The sequence below is a fragment of the Hyperolius riggenbachi genome, chromosome 3 (genome assembly GCF_040937935.1).
Source record: "Hyperolius riggenbachi isolate aHypRig1 chromosome 3, aHypRig1.pri, whole genome shotgun sequence".
Taxonomy (NCBI): Eukaryota; Metazoa; Chordata; class Amphibia; order Anura; family Hyperoliidae; genus Hyperolius; species Hyperolius riggenbachi.
The window spans coordinates 276,383,611-276,409,236 of record NC_090648.1 but is presented as its reverse complement, the minus strand read 5'-3'; the positions used below and the strand labels follow the sequence as shown (position 1 = coordinate 276,409,236).

Genomic DNA, 25,626 nt, shown 5'->3' with positions numbered 1-25,626 from the left:
ACTGTGCAGAAAAAATCTGCACAGCAGAGCCATCAGAATTCGCACACCGCAAGGCTAGTGTGCGATTTGCATGTAATGTATTTAATAGGAAATTTACATGCGTTTTCGCGATGCAAATTTTCCATGTGAATTCGCATACGTTTTCATGTAAAAGCACACAGGCACTGACATGGTTAAAATCGCATACTTACACAGATAAACGAAAACACATGCAAATTAAATTCACATACAAACGCATATGAATTCGCATCCGTATGGAAATTCGTTTATGCATTTTCCGCAAAGAAATCGCTCCGCACTAGTGGAAACAGGCCCTAAGCGTAATCGCAAATGCTTAGCGCTTTTTGTCGCGATTTGAAGTAGTGATTCCTGGCATGTGCCTAGAGATTCCCTATTTATGCCTATCGAGTGTGGAGTGTTTGCGTCTAGCGTTAATTTTTTTGTTTTGTTTTTGTGGCAGAACAGGAAGTATACTTTGACCTAGAAGTGAACAACTTTTGGCAAAAAAAACGCATAGAAAGACATTAGCCAAGCGCTTTTCGAAAAGCTAGCGCCTTTGTAAGTGCTCAAAAGTGCTCTTGGTGTGAACAAGCCCTGAGTGTGTGTTTTTACACCCTCCCAGCCCCTCTTGCATATACAACCACATGCATATACACAGACACAATAAATGTTAATAAATGAAAAACCTGGAATGGGTTTAAAGTGAATAGGAACAGTTTTTTTTTTATTTTCAATACCTTATCAATTACCTATTTCTCTCCTGTGCTCCTCAGTCTCCTTTTCATATAAAATTACTGCCGCCTGGCACCCGAAAACTCATTCATACATATTTGACCAGTTCAGTCAAATATAATCCTGTTGGGAGGAGGCAGAGCTTATTTCCACTGCTCTGCCTCTCCTCCATCATACATGCCCATCAACCTCCCCTTTCCCCGCCCCTCTGAGCCGCCCTCCCAATGATGCGCAGCTCCCTGGTCTCACTGACAGAGCACGCATAGTGATGCTGCACAACACAGGCAGTGCTGTTGGCAGTGTAGAGGACGCATAGTTCTACTCGGGGAAAAGGTATGAGTAGAACTATGCAGCATTTCATGGCCGCGCACTGCTTCTCACGTGGCTTTACCTAGCGCTAACAAAAAGGAAGCGGCTGCTGACCCGGAAGAGAAGGGCACAGGTCAGCAGCCATCTTGGATAACATGGGAATCGGTGCTGGGTAAAAATAAACGGATCCAGGGGCGGGGGAGTGGCGAAAATACAGTGAGGTAAATGCTATCATCATTTTTAACACGTCCATGTGTTTTTGTTTTTTTGTTTTTTTTCTTTGATTCCTATTGGCTTTAAGGCTTCAGCTTGTTTGTTTTGTATTTGATTTCCTTTACTTTTCTTGTCATAGATCAGCAACTGGCAGAAAAAATGTCTGTAGACACAAAAAAGAGAGAATTATTCCTGAAGCTGAAAGAACAGTATGAGAAAGAGCGAGAGGTATTTGAACTCTGAAACCTGGCAAAGGCTAAAGCTTTCCTACACACAGCAGACCTTTTATTGCCTGAATTATGCTTTTTGATTATTATTTTTTTAATGACAGTGTAATATCTGTACATGTGTCCTCCAATATCTCATACGCAAGTAATGTGACACCTTGCAGGTACCGTATATACTTGGCAGAGAATGAAACTAGGACCCTAGAGCAGCAGTGCAAGGATGCTAACCACTTGGCCAGCTTGCTGCTCCCAATTACAAACACTCATTGTTTTCCATAAGATATCATCATGACCTCACCCTAGCTCAGATTTTGGGTTCACAAGTTAATTAATGACTGGAGCAACACCAACTTCTCAGGTATAAGGACCAGAGATGCTCATGATTCTTGCTAGCATGCATAATTAGTGCAAACTGAATGCAGCCTGAAATTGGTACAATCACATGTACTTCCTGCTGATTTTGGTTGGCCACATTCCACTCGGCTTGCAGTTTGCATTAAATTTGCATGCAAGCCAGAATTGGCATCTCATCTACCATTGCTGTTGTACACATGCAGTGAAATTTGTTCTTTGTATACAAGAAGCAGAAGTCAGTTGTTTGGTTTATTTGCATCTGCCAACTTGAGCAGTTTCTTAAATTGTCTTTGCATGCAGCGACGGCTTGCAGCCAAACAAGAGGAAATTGATGATGACTTCAGTTATGCCCGGGAGCTGCGTGATCGGGAGCAGAGGTTGAAAGCACTAGAGCAGGAGCTGGAGAACAAAGCTAGGTAACAGAAGTCATTCATGTTTTTTGCTGAACTTGCCATATAACTATTCTACAAATGGATAGAAAATCGTAGCTTTACTTTTTACGTCAAACATGCAAATATATTCTCATTCCAACTGTATTACAGTTAAAACCAGCTCACTCTTGATTAACATTTGTCAGCATTTTATATAACTGAGAGTTCCTTAGCCATATCTTGGGACTGGTGTATGGGAAGATACACCAGAGCTTACTCAAGAATGCTTCACCCAGAAAAAATGGCACTAATGGAATCCTGTTCCACTATGATAGCAATAACAACAAGCACTCGTTTACTGCCACAAGTCTCTTCATCTGGAACCATAAGTTTGCAAGGCGTATGTTTCTACTTAGTTTAAATGTAGATCCTATATACTAACCGTAGATTGTATGTATGCATGGAATGTGTGGGTGGTGGCTTGGGGTCCCTGTACACGAAATCCGTTATAACTGAAAGGACAACTGATGTACAGCCCAGGTGAAGGTAACATTCATGTTTACCTATGGCCTCTTTCACACTGTACACACAGTCCAACTAGTTTTGCTACAAAGCTACATCATGGACTGTTTACTAAGAGCAGGGAATGGTTTACATAGTATGTGGGGTGTTGTACATAAGGCAGATGCGTCCGCATCTACAGCACAGCGATGTCAACCACATGTCAGAACACACCACCCCCTACCACATGCGCAAATGTGCTGACAACCTACGCTGCCTAATAAGGAACAGAGTGAGTGAAAGAGTGCCATAGAGGTGCTTGCCATATGGTGTTAAAAGTTCAAACATAGAGGCTAACACATACAGATAGTTGCTATGAAATCCGTACACCAGCTCCATCTGATGCACTACTTTTGAAACACAATTTTAAATAAACAGTTATGTAGATTAACAAAATTAGGATTTATCAAAGCAAGAGTACAACAGTGCTCTCTCTGTTACATTTTTAGAATACCGTTTTGTGTCCAGAAATGAGCTATGTATTTTAACATCTTGTTAATATACAGGAACAAAGTCTGAAGAAGGCTTATAAGCCAAAAGCTTACTTCTTGTTTTCATGTAAGTTAGCCAATAAAGGGTATCATCCTGATTCAAAATTTCTGTGTGTCTGAAGTAACTTTTCCCTGGAGGTGAATCTGGCCCTCCTCCAAGCTATTCTGATAAATTTGTTGGGATAGTTGCTTTCCCTAAATTTCTCTGCCAGTCTGGATGCTTCCAATTCAAAGCTCCCCAGGCTAGATCAGTTCTGTCTCAGCCATAAGAATTTTCCAATTTATATGCTTCTCCTGGTCATGAGGGTATGATACAAGGAGTAGTGTAGCCAGTATGGTACAAAGTTGTTTTCAGGTGTCCACTTTGAGTTGCAGGTCCAGGAAGATAAATGCATTACAAGAAACATCAAATGTTGGGTAGATATTCAGATCATTGTTGTTGAATGTAGTCATAAATTCTTTAAGCAGTTCCAGCGTGTGTTTTCAAATGATGAGGACGTTGTCTATGAATTAAACCATCCCCACATTGGCGAGGTGGAATCGCTCCAGAGACGACATCAACATGCACTTCCTCTCCCACCTACCCAGGAAGAAGTTTGCCATTGAGGGGGCTCACTTAGCCCCCATGGCTATGCCCCTCGCCTGGAGGTAGTATGTGTTGTTAAATAAAAATGGCAGCTGTTAATCAATGTCAGTGGCTGCTGCTGGCACAGTGGCTGCTGCTGGCACAGTAGCAACTGCTAATTAGTGACTTCTGCTGGCACAGTAGTGGCTAATAATCAATGAAGACTGAGTGATAGTAAGGGTTGGCTGAAGGTTCTAGGTGTAGTGATTGTGTTAGGAGGGTGTTCAGAGGCATTTGAGGGTGCTCGCTGGGGGGAGGTAGTTGAGGGTGCTGGCTGGGAAGAGGTAGGTGGGGGGGGGGGTGCTGGCTGGGAAGAGGTAGGTGATGAGGGTGCTGGCTGGGGAGAGGCAGGTGATAAGGGTGCTGGCTGGGGATAGGCAGGTAATGAGGGTGCTGGCTGGGGAAAAGCAGGTGCTGAGGGTACTGGCTGGGAAGAGGTAGTTGAGTGCAGGAACCAAAGGAAACACAAAAGAGAAGAACAGGAGCCAAAAGTGCTATATGCCAAAGAATTTGGTAATGATCTGTGTAAGGATATTTACTCACTTTTCAGGTTGCAAGCAGATTGCAACCACCAATTGCATATACAGAAAAATTCCTGCCACCGTTTGGGTATGAGAAGGTCCTCACAGGTCGCACTCCTGGCTATGAGCCCAGTCCCCAAAAGAAGACCAAGCTGATAAAGACTACAAACTCCAATGTAGTTTATTAAGTAAATTATTATGGGAAGAGAGTGGAGGCACCCAACAATATAAAACAATTAAAAAACGCTTAAAATGGAGAGGCAGTGGTGAGTCTCACCACTCCTGAAGAAAAAATCTAATGGGCACCTGATTTTAAACAAGACAATTTATTTATACCAAGTAACAAAGGCATGATAATGCATTATGTGGGCTTTACCTGCTTCATCAGGTCAATGATAACCAATGGTTGAGTAGAGAAAGATACGAGCCTCTGAAGTGCTCGTATTGTTCTCTACTCAACCATTGTGTACTTGCTTTGCTTTGCAGTTTTTTAATTGGTCAGACATATTAGATGTATTTGAACCCCATATTTTTATATTGTCTGGATACAAATAGTATGAAGGTGATGACGAGTTTTTCTCAACTTACATAAATAATCATTGTTTGTGCTTTTTCTGTCCTCCTCCACAGACAGGAACTCATAGAACATTATTCCCGCTTATCTGATGAAGCCACTCGGAAGGAGCAGAGAGCTCTCTGGAAGCTCAAACGTCATGCGCTCGAAACTGCTCGCCTAAAGTTTTTCTTGGATGAGGAAAATCACATACAGGTACATCTACGCAAACTACTATACAGTAATCAAATTTATTTATTTATTTATTTATTTTTTTATGGTGTTGTTTTTTTTTGTTCCAGGAAATGCTGAAGCAGAATTCTGTAGCTGAATCAAGAAAAAAATTGAATATTTTACCCTTTCCTGAAGTGCATTCTGATGCTGCTATTTCTGTAAGTATAACTGTCAGCAAATATACAGTACTTTTGAGGCATTTTTTTTCTTCTGTCTTAGATTCAAATTATTTAATAGAATTCATCATTTTTGTTTGTAGAGTAATAATGGCAGTATTTGTATAGCGCCTTTCTCCTGTCGGACTCAAAGCGCTTGTGAGGCAGCCACTAGAGCGCACTCAGTAGACAGTAGCAGTGTTAGGGAGACTTGCCCAAGAAACTCCTTACTGAAATAGGTGCTGGCTTACTGAACAGGCAGAGCCGAGATTCGAACCCAGGTCTCCTGTGTCAGAGGCAGAGCCCTTAACCAATACTCTCTCCAGCAACTACTCAGATTCATTTTTCTGGGTGATGTTGCTTCGCAATCAGGAAAATTCCACTTGATTTAAAGTGTACCTGTGTCAAAAAGTTAGTTATCTCAGTAGAGGGAAGCCTCTGGATAGTTAACCCCCTCATGCTTGCTGTTCCAGGGATGTGACCCTCTGAACATGTTTGAGAAGCCTTGTCGAATATGTTTCACAGGAATAAGGATAGCCTGCTCAGCAGCAGAGAACCGCTTGTGCTACTGCATGGGTTGTGCGCGGAAGCATATTTCTAAAATACTCTTCCGCACATGCGTGACTCTGATAACTGTGTGTTTGTAAAAAAAATGTATGTGCGTTACCATAGGCTTTTATGACTTCCGCAAGAGCCGCGAGGTAACGTAGGTATTGAAGCGCAATTAGGGCAATTCCGGCGCAGCGTACCGCAACGTGGGGAGTGTGAACTTCCCCATAGGTTAAAATTATGCTGCAGTACCGCACCACCTCAGTGTAAAAGGGCCCTAAGGGTTTTACAGCTGTGAGCATGTAGTTCCAGGGCCAAGTTGTTGAGGCACCTCCTTGTGTCAATTTTCCCAGTTTCCAATTTTCATAGAAAAACGTTTTTATAAATGGCTTATAGCTGGGTCCACTGGTTTTTACATTTCCCAACTCATAGTGTGCAACAAAAAGAGTTCTGTAGCAGGATCAACTATACAATTATAATATTGTAATCCAGTATTTTTTTCATATTTTTTCCTTAGGCATTACCTGTTGAACAAAAGTCTTCAGAGGATAATGCTAACAAAGAAGAAGCCAAGGACGACATTCTTACTGCCGCACATGATATAACCTTGCCTTTAGAATATACAGAGCCTTCTCCAAGTTTAAATGAGATGGAAGATGCAGGTTCCTGCCAGCCAAATTTTAGTCCTGATGTGGACTTTGCAGATTTTCTTCCGGTTTCAGACTCTGAAAAACAGGGCACTGAAGAAACTGGTGATCTTTCACACGTGGATGATGCTTTAAAGGACATAGGCTCAGATCTTGCAAAAACCAAAGAACTACAGAATGTTTCCCCTCTAAGTGATTATGACTTTACCACAGTGCTTAAACCAGTTCCATTTACACAGATTTCTCAAGGGCATATACAAATAGGGGGGTATGCATCTGATGAACAACATAGTAGGCCACGATGGAATATTCATGGACATGCATCAGATGCTAATATTAAAGTCGGAGAATATGTTCCTGATGCACCAGTCTTCCTTCCATTGCCTAGTCAGCATGGTCATTCTTCTGACTCTCATATAAATATTGGTGACTTCATGTCTGATGTCCAGCCTTCCATACCTCTCATGAACATGCATGGTCATTCTTCTGACTCTCATATAAATATTGGTGACTTTATGTCTGATGTCCAGCCTTCCATACCTCTCATGAACATCCATGGTCACGTCTCCGAAGGTCACATAAAAATAGGGGAGTATGCTTCTGATGTAGAGCCCTTACAACCAAGGCAGAATATTCATGGTCATGCATCTGAGTCAAATATCAAGGTTGGTGAAAATGTATCTGATGTGAAACCCTTAAGACCACGCTGGAATGTCCATGGACATGCATCTGATGCTAACATTAAGATTGGAGAGAATGTTTCAGAAGTAGCATCTTCAAGACCTAGGTGGAACATTCATGGACATGCATCACAGTCTCATATACAAATTGGCAGCCTTGTTTCAGACATAGAACCTATAAAACCTCGCTGGAACCCTTTTGGGCATGCATCACAATCAAGCATTAAAATTGGAGAATGGTCTCCTTCAGTAAGCCACATGGAGACTCCTGAGCCGCAAACTGCCCATTCACCTGACTCCTCAGTTCAAAATGTATTGCATGGCGAAAGGGAAGACGCTAGAAGAGATTCTGAAACTGCAGCAACAGAAGATCTTTCTTCAGAGAAAACCGTTTCATCAGATCCTTTAACTGTGTTGTCACCTCCCAGTGTAACAGAGAATGAAGATGGGAGACTTCAAGCAGGTGAGCACTAGAATTCTAAAATGCGTACTTTGTGAATGTAGGCAACACAAACAGGAGAAGAAAAAGATAAGGCACGCTCCTTGCATTAAAGATAGGTCACGAGGCACAAGATCAATTGGGAGGGTCAATATATTTGCTGTGTAGCACATAGCTTCAGCGTTCCTGGAATGTTACTTTTCACTATGCGGAGTACTTTAACCTCCCTGGCGGTATGATTATTTCTGGTTTTCAGGGTCTTTTCTGAACATACCAGGAAAAAATCATTCTACCAGAAAGCCAGCAACAGCCTCAGCACTCACTCCCCTCCCGGGGCTCCAGCGCTGCAATTTTACCTCCATCCTCCTGGTGGAGCTGTAACTCTGAAGTGAGATCACTGACGGCAATCTCACCAGAGTGATTCAGAGCCTCCGTAGAGAGGAAGTAGAATGGTTGCCTGCGTCTGGATCCCCCGGAAGTTGAGTAAAAATGTCTGCTGCGCTCTATTGCTCTGCATTGAGCTCCCGGCAGGTAGCCCGAGCGTAGCTCGGGGTTACCGCCAGGGAGGTTAAAAAACTTCTAGTTGGAGTGACATGTCCTATCAGGTTGTCCATCCTTGCTGTTGGTGGAACTTCTCAAAGAAATTGAAGACTTCTGTTACTAATTTTATAGCGACAACTAAGTGGCCCAATGGAAATGCAAAATTTAGTCCATTGCTAGGATGATTTCTAAGGCCTCTTTCAGACAGGCAACTGACAGGCAACGGTGAATTCACCGCCTGTCAGCTTGTCAACTGCTCTTGCACCAGCTGGACGCGGCAGCGCTCGTTACCAGCGCTAGACAGGCAGCTGCCGTTACCAGAGCTAGACAGGCTCCCCATCAAGACAGATCAAACTTGACATGTTGAGATCATCTGCCACCGAGTAACAGTCTGTGCTTGACACGTGTGGAGTTACAATAAACACAAAAAATATGAAAGCACCATCAAAACAACTAGTAAAAATGTATGAGTGTGTAGAAAGGACCCCTACAAATGGAGACACAAAACTAGAAGAGAACAGAAAAGTCCTCAAAAGAAGACTGCACCACTCTAATATATGACAATATTGAAAAAGCAATCTTTATTTATACAAACAAAATAAAAACACTAAAAACAAGCGTATTGTGGGAAGCAGACAATGTAAAAATAATATAGCAATATACGTATGGATAGTGGTGTCTCCAAAACACCCTCGTAATAAATTTAGCGGCAATTTTTTTTTATATATGTTAGGTTGCTTCCTGGATTTGAACTCAGGACTCGGTGTGCTTTGCTGATGAGCTCCTTGCATGTCCTACCTTGTATGCTAACCCATTATTCTATTGTGCAGCGCTGCGTAATATGTTGGTGCTTTATAAATACAATAAATAATAATATGTTGTAACAAAGAGGTATTGTACACAGGCCCGTATTTACCTCAGAGGAGCCTATAGGCACAGATGTCCTTGCGCCCTAGACTTCGCCCTCCATGAACCTACAAACACCTGCCGAACCACACTGCAAGTGTGCAGGCTGTCCCTGCTGTCACTTCTCCCTAACTTCCCTTGCCTGTCATAGGTAGCTACAGGTGCCCCTTAGTATTAGGTAGCCAGAGCTATCTTCCGTATTAATTAGCTAGAGGTTCCCCCGACTAAAGTGAGATTGGTCAGTGGAATGCTGAAACCAGGGTGAGTAAACTCTCATTTACACTCTGCAAAGGTTAGGCAGGAGAGAGGCACTGGGGGAGGGGAGTGAGCCGCCCTTCCGTCATCAGCCGCTTATAGGCACGTGCCTACAGTGCCTTATGGTAAATCTGGCCTTGCTTGTACATAATTCTTTTTTAACTTATAGTAATTTTAAAGGGAAGGTCCAAGCTCCCCAAAAAAACAATATCCCATTGCCCCTTCTGCGCTCCACGGCGCGGGTCACGTGGTCCGGCCGACGTCAATAGCATCATACTGTGCAGGCGTAGAACTACTGCACCTGCGCAGTACAATGCTGATGACGTCGACCGGACCACGTGACCCACGCGGAGGAGTGCAGAAGAAGCCAACCAGGAAGCCAATCTCTCCAGGTCGGCTTCTGCAGCGCGGGACAACGGGAGGCCCTGGAGCTGCGGTGAAGGCACAGGATGGCTGCCAGGGGCTGGAGGAAACCCTGGGTAAGTGGATTTTGTTTTTTTTTTCGAGGAGCTTGGATGTTTCCTTTAAATCCAGTTTTCTTTCTTTCCTACGTTTGACATGTTTTTTTGAAACTTCAGTTTTGTTACAAAACTTTTTATAACTTTATCCATTCCTGTTTTATGGTTGTGTATGTATATATAATTCGGGGTAGTATCTCAGACAGTGTATGGAAAACGTTTTGATGCTTAGTCATTTCTGCAGTGCCAACAGAAGTAGGAGATAACATTAAATGTTGTAGTACAAATAAAATGAGTGTTACTGAAAAAATTGTTACATTAATCTTTTTGTAATCTGTTTCCATGTTTTTCTTTTTTCATTGCTCTAGATATGACTGAAGATGGCAGAGTACTTTCTCCAGAATCCCTTACAAAACCTCAGGTAATGTTTGAAGATACTTTATGAACAAGCGCTTCATTCATATATAGTTTATAATATAGAGATAGTATTATTGAAATACTGAGCTCGTTAATTAAATGTAGAGTATTAAAGAGATTGTGATTTTTTTTCCTGGCTGTTTTTTTTTTCCCCATGGTTTGTAACTAAAACAACTGCAGTGAAATCACTTGTAGGTGTAACTCCGGGTTCACAAATAAATCTGCACAGTTTTGCTCCAGTCTTTTCCTGTCAGGTTTGCATTCGTTTTTTATCAGTTTTACGTGACCGGAATGGAACTGTATGCCTTTTATATGTGAACCTAGCCATAGAGAACCTGTGCAAAACTGACAGGACTGAAACGGAACTGTACAGATTTATGTGTAAATCCAGCCATACAAAGCTAATGAAAACTGACAGGATAGGACTGGAATGGAACTGTACACCTTTTATGTGTGAACTAAGCCTAAATGGCTCCTGCTGTTTCTGATGGCAAGTGGACTCAGGTACGGTGACAAAACTCACAGTGCAGTATTGCATACTTTCTACAAATCTGTGCCTGAAGTAGATAGAAAATGCCCATATTACCTATTGAGCTCAGTTCACGAAGACCTGTTTGGTTAAAAAAAAAAAATGTATGTAAAATATCGCATTTGGTATTTTGGACTTTTTGTTTCCCCCGAGTTCACTAAAATTTTCACACATGTGGTTATAGTTTGGCAATTTACCAAAAAACATGGTTTTAATTCACTAAGACCTGTTCAGTGAAAAGTAGAAGGGTAAACCAGCTGTGGAGCAGGTGTCAGCAGCAAGCTGTGTTCTTCTATCTATGGTGATGTTCTCCCACTTCTGGCCAGAGTTGTGCTGATTCTCCAGGTTTGTACCTAAAATGAGCTGTTCCTTTGCTAGAGCTGCTTGGGACAGCTTACAACATTAAAAGGCACCCCCAGTGTCCCTTTAGATCTGCATGCATGTCACTAGAAGGCCCTCTCTCTGTATTCTATAAATGTGTAAAGGGATTCAGGGGAAACCTGTATGAATGTGTTATGCATCTTGCGTTTTTTGCGTATTTTTTTTTTTACTGCTGTCCCGCCCAGAAGTATATCAGCACCAATGGGGTAGGGAGTAGGACAGGGTAGCCCCTCCTATTGGTTGTCACCTTTTGCCTGTCCAGATTACCAAATGGCTGAATGTGAGTTACCGACAGCTCCAGGCTGTAGGTAAAATACAAAGTATTTAACCACAAGAAAATGTATGCGTGCTCTACACCAAGCTTAACCCTTACAAGTCTGGCTGTGCAAATCTGGCTAAAATGGCTTATCATGAGGCATACTCATGCAAAAATGCAATTGCTTTCGCATGCCAAACTTTGCAGGGTCAAAAACTAATAGCGCGAAGCGGTTGCCCTGCGGGAATTGGTTCATGCTATATAGCACTATCCAGGAGCGCCACGGGGAGGCTTCCCAATGCCCCCATACAACCAGGGGGGCTGCAGGGCCCCAGGCTCTCTCACTGCCTAGGGACCACAGCAACACCCCGGAGGGGGAGGCTGGGTAGCGCAGACGACCCCCCCAAGCGTGGCCAGCGCCGGGGAGGGCCATCCGCACCCACCTCCCAAAAATTAAAAACAGGCACTTACCTTAACGTCCATTGCGTTCTGCTACTGCGCATCAACTCGGGGCACTGCATAGGAAAGGAGTGACGCATGGGTCACCCCGAGCTGTGGGGCTCAGGGCTGGCTCACACACATCATTCCAGAAGGGGGGGGAGGACAGGCACAGACAGCCCACTCCCGGGCTCACACCACCTAGAGCAAGCCATCCACCACCTGCCTCCAAAGGTCAGAAATTCAAAATGCTTAACCTGTCTGTGCCTGTTTCCCCCCCCTTCTGGAGTGATGTGTGCGAGCCAGCCCTGAGCCCTCAGCTTGGGGTGACCCATACTTCATTCCTTTCCCATGCAGTGCCCCCAAGTTTATGCGCAGTAGCAGAACGCAATGGACGTTAAGGTAAGTGCCTGTTTTTAATTTTTGGGAGGTAGGTGCGGATGCCCCCCCCCCCCCGGCGCTGGCCACGCTTGGGGGAGTCGTCCGCTCCACCCAGCCTCCCCCTCCGAGGTAACACGGTGGTCCCTAGGCAGTGAGAGAGCCTGGGGCCCCGCAGTCCCCCCCGGTTGTATGGGGGCATTGGGAAGCCTCCCCGTGGTGCTCCTGGATAGTGCTATGTAGCATGAACTAATTCCCGCAGGGCAACCACTTCGCGGTATTAGTTTTTGACCATGCAAAGTATGGCATGCGAAAGCGAATGCATTTTTGCATGAGCAATGCCTCATGATAAGCCAATTTAGCCAGATTTGCACAGCCAGACTTGTAAGGGTTAAGCTTGGTGTTGAGCATGCATACATTTTCTTGTAGTAAGCAAAATACAAAGTATCCCACTTGAAAAACCGCATGCTCTAATATTTGTGAATTGATATTTATTGAGGTATTACCATACAAATTGTTAATTTACCTCACTAGTTGGTAATTCCTCTTATAGTATTCAATATTTGTTGACGCTTATACCATATGGAGGTGGTAAAATTGGTCATTGATTGGCCAGTCATAATTGAACGTATGTACCAGGCTTTGGTGTGTGTGTCTGTGTAAAACTATTTCAGTACAGATTTAAACTGTGTTCTGGATAGCTGTTCCTTAAACTGTAAGGGATCTTTGTGTGTGACAGGATGAGCCTGCAGACAAATCTGGGGAAACCAGCAACAATGCAGATGTTTTACATGAAGAGCAGGTGTCTAAGGATGACGAAGAGGACCAGATTCAAGTCAAAACTTGGCATAAAGAGCAAGATTATATTCAGTCACTGGCAGACAGATACAGCCTGGAGAAATATCAAGACAGTTATGAGTTAATGTGTAAGTGTATCTCTGTGAGAATGTAAACATAGCATACGTAATATAGCATATTAATCCTGTGGATCTGTAAATGCAGAGCATGCATATCATAACCCAGCCATTGTGTCTTTTTTTTTTTTTTTTCCTTATGCAGCGGAGCCTCCAGTTCTTCAAATGCTCAGTCGTGTGATGCCGAGAGAGTTTTCTTTCCCTGTGGACCCAGACATGCGGTCAGCCACTGATGAGACCGCTGTTATGCTCATTGAGCTTCTCTCATTGCCAGTGCTAATGAAGTATTCTGTCACTGCGCCCGTGGTTTCCCAGTGAGTGTTTCACAAAAATTACTTGCACACACTGTAGTGGCTGAAATAATGAGGATGGGGGCAAGGAAAATGGATGACCGACTGTATTTGAATCAGGGAACCTCTCCTGCCTAAAAATGTGTCCTTGGAATGTGGTTTCCTAGGAATGTACTATAATACAAGTTATAGAAGACAGCAAGCAATGGGCAGCTCTCACAGGCTGCAAGTGAAGTGAAAGCTCCAGAGATATGCCCAGCCCCTTGGGGCTAAATACACACCTTGAATACAAATCAGATGCAAATTATGTGCTAACACTAATCTAAATTCTAAAATTTGAATGCAAGCTGACACCCCTGGAGGCAGCTAGCCTGAAGTATACTTAAGTTTTGTACAGCAGAAGGAAATGGCAGCGCTTCCAAACAGACGCTGCACCTGAATTGACTACCTGCACAGGTATGCAGAGCTCAAATAACGGGCAGGTTACACACCTTGCATTCAAAACAGGTACAGTAAAGGGGGGCGTTAGCTTCAGCATAAGTTGTGCACAAATTATCCCTAATAGACTCTCCAACGGCGGTGACGTGCCCCATAGGAGAGAAACTAACCACTAATCTAGCAGTGAAACATATAAAAAAGTGAAGCATGTTCAAATAATGAAAATTGTCCAAAAAAAAAGGTTAAAACCTCAAACTAATGTAACAGTGAAACATATTCAACAGTGAAACATATCCAACAGTGAACCCTAGCTAGTCTAAAATTAAAATCATAATCCTTACCTGGTGCAGCTAGCCATAAATGGTATACACATTTGTTCAGAAGACAGCAAGCAATGGGCAGCGCTCACAGGCTGCAAGTGAAGTGAAAGCTCCAGAGATATGCCCAGCCCCTTGGGGCTAAATACACACCTTGAATACAAATCAGATGCAAATTATGTGCTAACACTAATCTAAATTCTAAAATTTGAATGCAAGCTGACACCCCTGGAGGCAGCTAGCCTGAAGTATACTTAAGTTTTGTACAGCAGAAGGAAATGGCCGTTGGAGAGTCTATTAGGGATAATTTGTGCACAACTTATGCTGAAGCTAACGCCCCCCTTTACTGTACCTGTTTTGAATGCAAGGTGTGTAACCTGCCCGTTATAGAATACAAGTTATAGAGTTGGTAGAACTCTGCATGTGAGCACCTGGAAAAATGTCACCCAATAGGATTACAACTGAAAAGCTCCTCTGCTTGTGCTGTTGAGTTGTAATGAAGAACTTCTGCCAGGAGTACCTTCTGAGTAATGTATCTAGAACAAATGTGCAGAGCAGTAGTCAGAACACCTACACAATTGTTCAGTGATTCAGAAAATTGGAATAAGGCCTCTTGCACACTACATATGATTCCAATTTTATATACGATCCAATTTTTGATTTGATTCCAATTAAAAAACATAGCAGCATGTAGTACTTTTTTTTTTTTTTTCGGAATCAAAAATCAGATCATATAAAAAATTGGAATCGCATGTAGTGTGCAAGAGGCCGGGGGAGTTTATATTATAGCTGGCATAGCTGTCTGGTGGCATTTTCAAAGTGAACTGTGACGAAAATTTGAGATCTGACCTTTTTTTTACATTGCATACATCCAGCACCTGTTCAGTGGATTGTCTCATACTGAAACACCTGTGATCTTGAAGCAAGAAGCATTGGCTGTTTTGTGATAATGTAGCTCATGGTTGGGTGTATGTCAAATGCTTGGGTTCAGGTGAATCAATTATTCAGGTTTTAGGATCAGGATTCAGGACTGGGTCAAGTTACGGTTAAGAGAGTGCGCAGTGTTAGTAGTCTAGTGTTCTATCCGTAAGAATTTAAAGGGAATCTGAAGTGAAAATAAACTTATAATGTAATTATTTGTATGTGTAGTACAGCTAATAGAACATTAGTAGTGCAGATATGAGTCTCATATTGTTTCCAGTGTAGGAAGAGTAAAGAAACAGTTGTTATCTATGCAAAAGAGCTTCTCTGAGCTCTCCGACGAAGCTTGGTTGGCTACAGTGCTGTTTTCTGAAGCACTTATCTTAAACTGTCTCTGTTTCTTGTTTGTTTAAGCTTTTACTGCAGGAAAGTTCAAAGGATCATTAGTTCTGCTCTGTTTCATAGTTTAACCACTTGCCGACCGCGCACTTATAACGCGCGTCGGCAAAGTGGCAGCTGCAGCATCAGCGACGCAGATCTGCGTCGCCGGCTGCAGGCTAATTAATCAGGAAACAGCCGCTCGCGCGAGCGGCTGCTTCCTGTCAATTCACGGCGGGGGGGGGGGGGGGGGGCTCCGTGAATAGCCTGCGGGCCGCCGATCGCGGCTCGCAGGCTAAATGTAAACACAAGCGGAAATAATCCGCTTTGTTTACATTTGTACAACGCTGCTAACAGTAGCAGCGTTGTACTAGATCAGCGATCCCCGGCCAATCAGCGGCCGGGGATCGCTATCACATGACAGGCAGGAGCCTGTTAGAGGCTGCACAGGACAGATCCATTCCTGTGCAGCCTCCGATCTCCGGGGCAGGGAGGGAGGAGAGGGAGAGGGGGAATCCTGCGGTGGAGAGGGCTTTGAGGTGCCCACCCCCCCCCCCCCCCCCCACCAGCCACACGCAGGCAGGAGCGATCAGACCCCCCCAGCACATCATCCCCCTAGTGGGGAAAAAAGGGGTGCGATCTGGTCGCTCTGCCTGGTGTTTGATCTGTGCTGGGGGCTGTAGAGCCCACCCAGCACAGATCAGCAAAATCAGTGCTGGTCCTTAAGGGGGGGGGTAAAGGCTAGGTCATCAAGTGGTTAAAATACAGAGTTTAGTTTGTAAACTGCAAATATTAGAGAATGATGCAATGTTATAAAGAAAAAGCTATATACCTGAATAAAAATGGGACTCTCTTCTTTGCTACTAATGTTCTATCAACTATCCGTAATGCACGTAAAATTCATTTTATCATAAAGGTTTGTGTTTTTTTTTCCACTTGAGTGTCCGTATAATGCAGGCTAATGATTATGAGTAAATTTCATGTTAGTTTTTAGGTGATCTGTTTTCAGTGGTCTACTAACCTTGCGTAAAATCACTGGATCTGTAGAAATGAGTGCAAATAAATATTTTGGTTTTTCTGTTAACCTTCTCTGGACCATCTGCCTTACCCCCCTTAAAGAGAACCAGAGACGAAGCACCCTCATGTATTTTATTACATTTCTCAGTGGGAACATGACAGTAAACACCTACCCTGCTTTTAGTTTCATTGTTATCTGCTTAATTAGTCTATTAGCAGCTGTGATAAGAAGACTGATTCAGTCTAGGTTTAATCTGGAATCATTATAACTGAGTCACTCTTCTGTGGAGTCTTTTCAAGCCTAAGCCTGCCACCTCCTGGCTTAGATTTCCTGCTTTGCATACTGAGAGCTGTGATGACATTGGAGGGGCTGCTCCTGCTGAGAAAGAAGCTCTGTGGCTGCAATATGATCCCTGTGTGCTCTGTGTGCACTAGATACTGATGATGACTGCAGTTTCATTCCTATGAGAGAGACTTCCTACAGGCAGCTGTACATCATACCAAAATGAAAGCACACAGATGAAAGGCTGCATTTAGCCTAGATAGCAGCCTAGTTTCATATAGCCTAGACAGCACATCCAGAACAACTCATAACCCGGAAGGAGAAGGGATATGAGCCGGCGGCCATATTTGATTTTTCCTGAAGCAATAATGGATAAAAAACACTAAAAAAGGCACACCAGAGCGGCAAAATTATCAGGTAGAGCATTTATTCTTTACAGGCTATCGACTGATATGTTTATTTTGTGTTAAACGTTCATCTCTGGTTCCCTTTAAGGACCAGCACATTTTACATATGGGGGAGGGGCACATTTGGAGGACCAGGCAGCTGTATCCCCAGTGTAGATTTCTAGGCTTCGGTGTTCCCAATCTAGCCAGGTGTCCCCAATATAGCCAGCAGCCTTTACTCGCCTCCCAAACTCCAGCTATGAACAGCTCTAACCTCCTCCTCTCTGTCCGACATCCCTGCTCGTACTGCTGCTAAGTTCCGGGTCCTGGCTTGATGACGTCATCAAGCCGGGACCTGACCCTCAAGGCAGAGCGAGCACAGATGCCAGGCAGAGCGGAGGGGAGTGAAGATCAAAAGGGGAACGGTAGGAAGGTGAGTCCTATTCTTTTTCTTCCCCTCCTATCGCTGCTGCTTTCCGTGATCATTATGACCGGCCGTCGATCGTAGTGATCATGTGATCAGGAGCTAATTGTCATGGCTCCTGATCAGTGAGGGGAGATGTCGGCTGTCATATATGCACAATCACGCCTGGATCATTCAAAGCAGGTGGCATAAATCCTACGCCGCATCAGGCTTAGGCAGCCACAAGTGCAGAGTAGGATTTACTACGCTCGGTACCCAAAAGGTTGATCAGATGGTCAAATGGTCAGATTTCAGTTGTCTTTTTATTTTTCTACCTCTTTACTTAATAAATCAATTTTAAATGATGCTGTCTGTATTTGTCTGGGCTATTCAAACTTTAATATCGGAGTTTATGTATGGTAACAAGTTACTATGACTTTACATTTGCTTTTTAATTCTGTTTTCTAGTGTTTCGCTTGTGAACAAAGCAGTGGTGGATTACTTTTTTGTAGAGCTAAACATGGAGAAACATTTTGAAGCAATAAGACACTTTCTACTGATGGAAGATGGGGAATTTGCACAATCACTTAGTGACCAACTCTTTGAAAAGGTTTGTAAAGTATTTAAAGCTAAAGTAAAGAGAAGAGACCAACTCATAGCAACGTTAAAGTAATACTTTAGCGGCAAATTGTATTCTTACCTATCTATAGTTTTTTTATTTTCCTAATGCCTATTGATGGGCTCTGCCCGTCAACCCCAAAATGCTGGGCTATCTAAGAAGCGCCATCCTAGCCCTCTAAGATCTGATAACTATGGTCACAGAGACTACTAGTGTGGGAAATCTATATGTTGCTATGAATAAGCATCAGGACATTTAGGGGGAAAATTAGGGGCAGGTAAGTAAGTATACACTTTTTCAGTTTCCTAAAGAATATATGTTAGTTACCGATGGAAGATGGCTAGTACAATATGGGTGGGTATTATAAAACAATATATAGATAACTTACAGTTTATCAACTGTAACAGCGGCAGTGAGTATTCTGAGCTTCTGGATCCACTTTGTATGTGAGAGGAAGGTGCTTTATAAAGATCAACATGCTCTCTTGTATATGATTTTAGCTGTGAAATTTGAGTATACTGCCTGTGATGCTACCATTCCTGAATGTTGATTTTTACAGGAGCTGGTAGGCTTCCATCCATAGCTATCCCTGCTGCCCCCATAGCAATGGAATATGTTGCAATGCTATGGTCCGGCGTCTGCATGGCATTCAGCCCCAAACTGTCACCAAAGGGATTGAGTCCTGATCCCTGTTGGAAACCTGCTTTGTGCGTGTGAATGAACTATCAGCACTTTTGAAGAATTTTCTAGAGAGGGTAGTCTAGTGTTCTGATGGAATTGGAAGGATGGCAAAGAGACCTTAAAAAAAAACAGTTGCCCTCTTTCTGTAAAGAAAACAGGATAAAGTATTTTAACAGACAAAGCGTAGGTTTCAGAAACTCTGCTGAAATAATGGCTAGAAGGAAGGCTGTGTTTAATGTAATGCACCCCCTTGACTCATTATGTATGATACTGTTGTTTCTTGAGAATGATTTGAACAAACTTGCCTTTGATGTGCCTGTAGTTTGGGTGAAGAATGCTGCCCTTACCTCCATTATGTTCACAACTATTTCCATTTCCCTGAAAATAGCTTGTCCCTAAGTGAGCTCCACAACCTATCTAGCTAGCATTTGATGTAAGTCTAATCATATAGCCAGGGTCTAGTAAAGCCTTTCTCAATCTTTCTACCCTGGAGGAACTCTGCAAATAACTTTTGGATCTCAAGGAACCCCTGCATTTATTTTGCAGGAGGCATGGTCTTTAAAAGTATGTGTGGCTGTTAATTTCCCTACCCCCTATTACACTGCCACTCATACTGTCTCCTGACCCCCCCAATTTAGTGCTTCTTTTTACAGTACCCCCTACTATAGTGTGCTCTATTCCGCTTTTCCCCACGATGGGGAAAAATGCCAAGGAACCCCTGCAGAGTTCTCCAGGAACCCTGGTTAAGATAGTCTGGTCTAGTAGATGGTGCTAGAAGTACATTGTCAGCCATTTGTAGCTAAATAAACTGATTCTGAAAAGTAAGCTGATGAGCAAGCCTATGATAAAGACATCCATCACAGGGTACAAAATATGCTCATTTACAATGTGGAGCAACACCAGGTTCTAAGTTATGTCAAGTGGACCTAAGGGACCTAAGGGAACTTAAAATCCTTCTATAGAAAATAAAGTACAGTAAAAACTATTTTCATGTCATCAATTCCATGTATCAAAAATGCAACACCTCTAATGCATCATACAAGGATAAGAGAAACAGAATACCCAAGCAGCTCAAGGTGATCCAGGACCACTAGGAAAGTATAGGGAACTAAGAGTCCCAAAAGCCCTCCTCAAACGCTACTCCATCGCTCACACTGATATGCCTTCTTGAAATAGGTTTTCGCAATAATTCAACTTTAAGTGAGTGTCTGTGGGCCATATTCTATTCCAGGTGATATGTAGCTTCCAGATGCGAGCTACTTATCACCTTGCCATTGCGCAAGGATTACTGGCAAATCCTATTGCCCATTTCCTTCACGCGATGGCCGATCTTTAGGGAGCATTACCACGGCAAAAGCCTGAGCGATGCTCCCTTTTTCGAGCAATGGGGAGCAAGGTTTACGCTGTGGTGCCGTCCTTCAGCACCATGGCCTCGCTTACTACACATGTGCACACTCTCCAAACATCCGCCACCATCTTCCACCGCAGCATCTGGGGTCTCTTAATAAGGAGACTCCTAGAGCTCCCCGTCGGGTCACCGCACATCTCTAAAGCTCCCCATGTAGCTGCGCTGTCACCCCTGTCATTATACATACCGCCGCTAATCACCCACCGCAAGTTCCGCCGCATAATTACAGTGTATCTGTCACTGTAATTACTGTGTGCTTTGGAGCCCGGGCAAAGCATCTTTGAATCTGCAGCCGGGGCTCCCCATTGGTCCACTGTCTGAGCCAATGACATGGCACCCCTACAACCATCTAGAATTTTTTGTTCCAAGAGAGCGGCTGCGTCCAGTCCTTCTGGACACCAGAGTGGAGTCGAGTTTGTGCATTTCCACCTGCCTACCGTGGTTGGTTGCCCGCCTGCAAGCTTCCTTTGTGAGTACCAACTTTTACTCTAGCAATCTAACTCATTGTTGTGATGTACTACACCATCGGGGCTCCTGTTGCCTCTATGACATGATGTGTGGCAACCCGACTGGGAGCTCTGGGGGTCTCCTTATTAAAGGAGACCCCCAGATGCAGCGGCACAACACATGCAATAGTATTTTTAGACCTGGTCTAAGCAAACACTCATGAAAAGGACAATTGGATAGCGTGTAAAGAACAAGCTAGTTCTTTTCCGCCTGGGGGGGGGTCTTAAGTTAAATAGGATTAGGCGATGCCCCTATCACCTATATTAAGAACTCGCCCGTGCTTAGCGCTGGCGAGTTCAGCAAAAAGATATGGCCCTGTGGCTTACAGCAGTGCATCACTACTGAATATGAAAATGATCTCTTAATGCCCCTGAAGCCAGGCTTACATTTAGAACCACTGGTGTATAGCAAGGATATAGCTTGTAAACTTTACAGAGCCACATCAGCCCAATATGCAGGCAGCCTGTTTCTGACTGCTGGTCCTCATCAGTGCATGGCAGATATTGATATGGCTTTATGGCAGGCATGTCCAAAGTCCAACCCGGGGGTCTAATGCATACTGGTGTAGCCCCTTTTAGGGGACAAAGTGTTTTTTTGTTATGTACTGACGTTTGTATTTGATATTCGATTTGGTAGCGAAATTTCGCCTTGCTAGAATAAGACTTAGCAGCTGGCAGAACCAAATAGGCGCATGAGATGGCGCGTGCGAGCATTTCTCAGTAGACCTGTTTCTGCCCAAGCCCGCAGTCACGAGAATATGGTATTATGTTAGATGAATGTAATAGTTGATGAATGTAATAGGAAGATAGAACCGTTGTGGACCACTTACTTGTAAGAGTATGTATGAGTAACCTGAACTTTATTCCTCAGCTTTTACCAATGCTCCGGCTGTGAAGAAAAAATTTAACTGGATATATAATGTGAAGGAATATATATATTGTGAGTTATTACCTTTGGTTGAACACTTACCAGTTGACCATTTGTTCAGGTCACAAATAAATTCTTGATATTTGCATTTACGTCAGTGTCTGGTGGATTCCTCTTGGGGGCGGAATAAGAGTCAAAACAGGTTACACTGGCAAGCCATTTCTGGTGGTACCCAAAGCTCTGTACAGTTGTTAATTCCAAAATAGCTGCAGTGCCGCATGCAGGGTCCAACAGCAGTAACAGCCACCGATCAGCAGCTGCCTCTGTGCTGACAGCACACGGTATATGGGTTATCTCCCGTGGAAATGTTTTATTTGACAAAATGTCACAGGCATGGTTTACCTAACAGCAATCAGCAAAAATTGTTTCATTTTGCTAGATAGGCCCCTAGCTCTCTCAAGTTTGGACACCCCTACTTTATGGGATAGGGCTTGGACCAGTACAACAAAATACCCAAGCAGCTCAGGGTGACCCAGAACACATTGGTTTTCATCATTACAAGGTATGAATTGCATAAGGCTTGTAAGAAGATGTTTTACATGGTATCAAGTTAACATTTTCCAGGAATTTTTAGTGAGCCTGTCAAATATAGAGATATGCTATACAAGGAAACTGTAAACCTTTGTAACTACACTGATTTCTTTTGTGTTCTGCTTTCCTAACTTTAAAAAAAAAATCCAGTTTGAAAAAAATGCCTGATATGGTTCATATGATTTACATTTCCTTTTCCCTCCAGTCTGAGGCTTTGCTGTGGCTCTTCTGACTTTGAGGAGACAGTAACAGCAGTAGATAAGACCATATAGAAAACAGTGCAGACATCATAATTGGATGACTGATGTGACCACTGCACTGGTTTTCTAGAAGAAGAATACTGGTTTTTGTTTTTGTTTTTCGCACTTACAGCTTACAAATTATAGGGTGTACATGCTGTGACTGATCCCATACTTGTGATTTTTACACAGATGACATTAGGTAAAATCTGGTAGGAAAACCATATGGGCTACAAGGAATTGGAAGCTGATTTTAATTGAACGTTATGATGGACTTATTCTGTTTTGTTTGGTCTATTTAGTTGTGGAACAAAAGACTCATTGTGGATACATCTTTAACCACTTCCCGACCGCCTAACGCACAGGGGTCGGCCGGGAAGTGGAGCCCGCAAGGACCAGCTCACCCACAGAGGCGGCGGTCCTTGTAAGGGCATGGGCGGAGCGATCGCGTCATCCGTGACGCGATCCTCCGCCGGCGCCTGTCTCCGTACACCCGCTGCAACATCCCGCCGGCTATACGGAAGCGCCGGCGGGATGTTAACCCGACGATCGCCGCATACAAAGTGTATAATACACTTTGTAATGTTTACAAAGTGTATTATACAGGCTGCCTCCTGCCCTGGTGGTCCCAGTGTCCGAGGGACCACCAGGGCAGGCTGCAGCCACCCTATGTCGCACCCAAGCACACCGATTTCTCCCCCCCCCCCCCCCCTTGCCCCAGATCGCCCACAGCACCCCCCAGACCCCTGTTTGCACCCAATCACCCCCCTAATCACCCATCAATCACTCCCTGTCACTGTCAACGCTATTTTTTTTTATCCCCCCCCCCCCCTGCCCCCTCCTGATCACCCCCCCACCCCTCAGATTCTCCCCAGACCCCCCCCCCCCCCGTGTACTGTATGCATCTATCCCCCCTGATGACCTGTCAATCACCCGCCAATCACCCCCTGTCACTGCCACCCATCAATCAGCCCCTAACCTGCCCCTTGCGGGCAATCTGATCACCCACCCACACCAATAGATCGCCACAGATCCGACATCAGATCACCTCCCAAGTGCAGTGTTTACATCTGTTCTCTCCTCCAAACACCCACTAATTACCCATCAATCACCCCCTGTCACTGCTACCCATCAGATTAGACCCCTATCTGCCCCTAGGGCACTCAATCACCCGCCCATACCCTCAGAACGCCCTCAGACCCCAGCCCTGATCACCTCGCCAGTGCATTGCTTGCATCTATTCCCCCCTCTAATCACACCTTGCGACACCCATCAATCACCTCCTGTCACACCCTAGCACACCTACTCACCAGATCAGGCCCTAATTTGCCCCGTGTGGGCTCCTGATCACTCGGCCAAACCCTCAGATCCCCCTCAGACCCCCTTCCGATCACCTCCCCAGTGCATTGATTGCATCTATTTTCCCCTCTAACCACCCCCTGAGATACCCATCAATCACCTCCTGTCACCCCCTAGCACTCCTATCCATCAGATCAGGCCCAATACAACCTGTCATCTAAAAGGCCACCCTGCTTATGACCGGTTCCACAAAATTCACCACCTCATAGACCACCCGTCATCAAAATTTTCAGATGCTTATACCCCTGAACAGTCATTTTGAGACATTTGGTTTCCAGACTACTCACGGTTTTGGGCCCGTAAAATGCCAGGGCGGTATAGGAACCCCACAAACTGACCCCATTTTAGAAAAAAGACACCCCAATGTATTCTGTTAGGTGTATGACGAGTTCATAGAAGATTTTATTTTTTGTCAAAAGTTAGCAGAAATTGATTTGTTTTTTTTTTCACAAAGTGTCATTTTTCACTAACTTGTGACAAAAAATAAAATCTTCTATGAACTCGCCATACACTTAACGGAATACCTTGGGGTGTCTTCTTTCTAAAATGGGGTCACTTGTGGGGTTCCTATACTGCCCTGGCATTTTAGGGGCCCTAAACCGTGAGGAGTAGTCTACAAAACAAATGCCTCAAAATGACCTGTGAATAGGATGTTGGGCCCCTTAGCGCACCTAGGCTGCAAAAAAGTGTCACACATGTGGTATCGCCGTACTCAGGAGAAGTAGTATAATGTGTTTTGGGGTGTATTTTTACACATACCCATGCTGGGTGGGAGAAATCTCTCTGTAAATGGACAATTGTGTGTAAAAAAAAATCAAACAATTGTCCATTTACAGAGATATTTCTCCCACCCAGCATGGGTATGTGTAAAAATACACCTCAAAACACATTATACTACTTCTCCTGAGTACGGTGGTACCACATATGTGGCACTTTTTTACACCCTAAGGGCCCTTTTCCACTAGCAATCGCAATCACAAATCACAAACGCCAGTGATTGCGATTGCGATTTTTCATTAATTCTGTTATGCGATTGCGATTTGCGATTTTCATTTGCATTGCATTATCATTGTAAAAATCGCTCCAGCAAGCGATTGCGATTTGCGATTAGCGATTTCCAAATCGAATCACTGTAGTGGAAAATACTTCTCGTGATTTCTATGATAAAGTAGCAACCTTAGCGATTTAAAAATCACTAGCGATTTGCGATTTTGCGATTCAGCAATCACAATCGCTCTAGTGGAAAAGGGCCCTTAGTGCGCTAAGGGGCCCAAAGTCCAATGAGTACCTTTAGGACAGAGGTTCCCAACCGGTGTGCCGCGACACATTCATGTGTCGCGGCAGCACCAGCTATGTGTCGCCGCTCTCTGCTCCCCCTGCTCGTCTCCCCCGCAGATCGCCCTTCTCAGGGCTACAAGATAATGGCCGCCGCCGTTCACATTTGCAGACATGCGGCGGCCATTTTCTTCTAGATGTACACTAACTACAGGCAGAGGGCGGAGGCAGCGCATCGAGGACGGAGCCACGGTGCGAATGAGTGGCTCAGGGAGGAGAAGAAGGGGCGGAGTGGTGGCTATGGAGGGGTGAGTTAGGGCGGGGATCCCCAACCTGCCTGTGGTCCGCAGGACGGCCGCAGGATTGTCCTCTTCCCTTCCTGGGGCACTATATTAGCTATCCTGGGGCACTATACTAGCTATACTGGGGCACTATACTAGCTATCCTGGGGCAATATACTAGCTGTCCTGGGGCACTATACTGGCTATCCTGGGGCACTATACTGGCTATCCTG

General features: G+C 44.2%; 1 protein-coding gene across 3 annotated transcripts in view; it reads left to right on the top strand.

Moving 5' to 3' along the window:
* The window catches only part of TUBGCP6 (tubulin gamma complex component 6), a 73,928-nt gene that overhangs the window by 29,866 nt on the left and 18,436 nt on the right, over positions 1-25,626 (top strand). For all 3 annotated transcript variants that reach the window (XM_068276353.1, XM_068276354.1, XM_068276352.1), the window contains exons 13-21: positions 1,394-1,482; positions 2,136-2,251; positions 5,035-5,173; positions 5,260-5,349; positions 6,413-7,685; positions 10,189-10,241; positions 12,959-13,145; positions 13,279-13,447; positions 18,035-18,176. In XM_068276353.1, the coding sequence (XP_068132454.1) occupies positions 1,394-1,482; positions 2,136-2,251; positions 5,035-5,173; positions 5,260-5,349; positions 6,413-7,685; positions 10,189-10,241; positions 12,959-13,145; positions 13,279-13,447; positions 18,035-18,176 (2,258 nt within the window). The remainder of the gene's footprint in view (positions 1-1,393; positions 1,483-2,135; positions 2,252-5,034; positions 5,174-5,259; positions 5,350-6,412; positions 7,686-10,188; positions 10,242-12,958; positions 13,146-13,278; positions 13,448-18,034; positions 18,177-25,626) is intronic.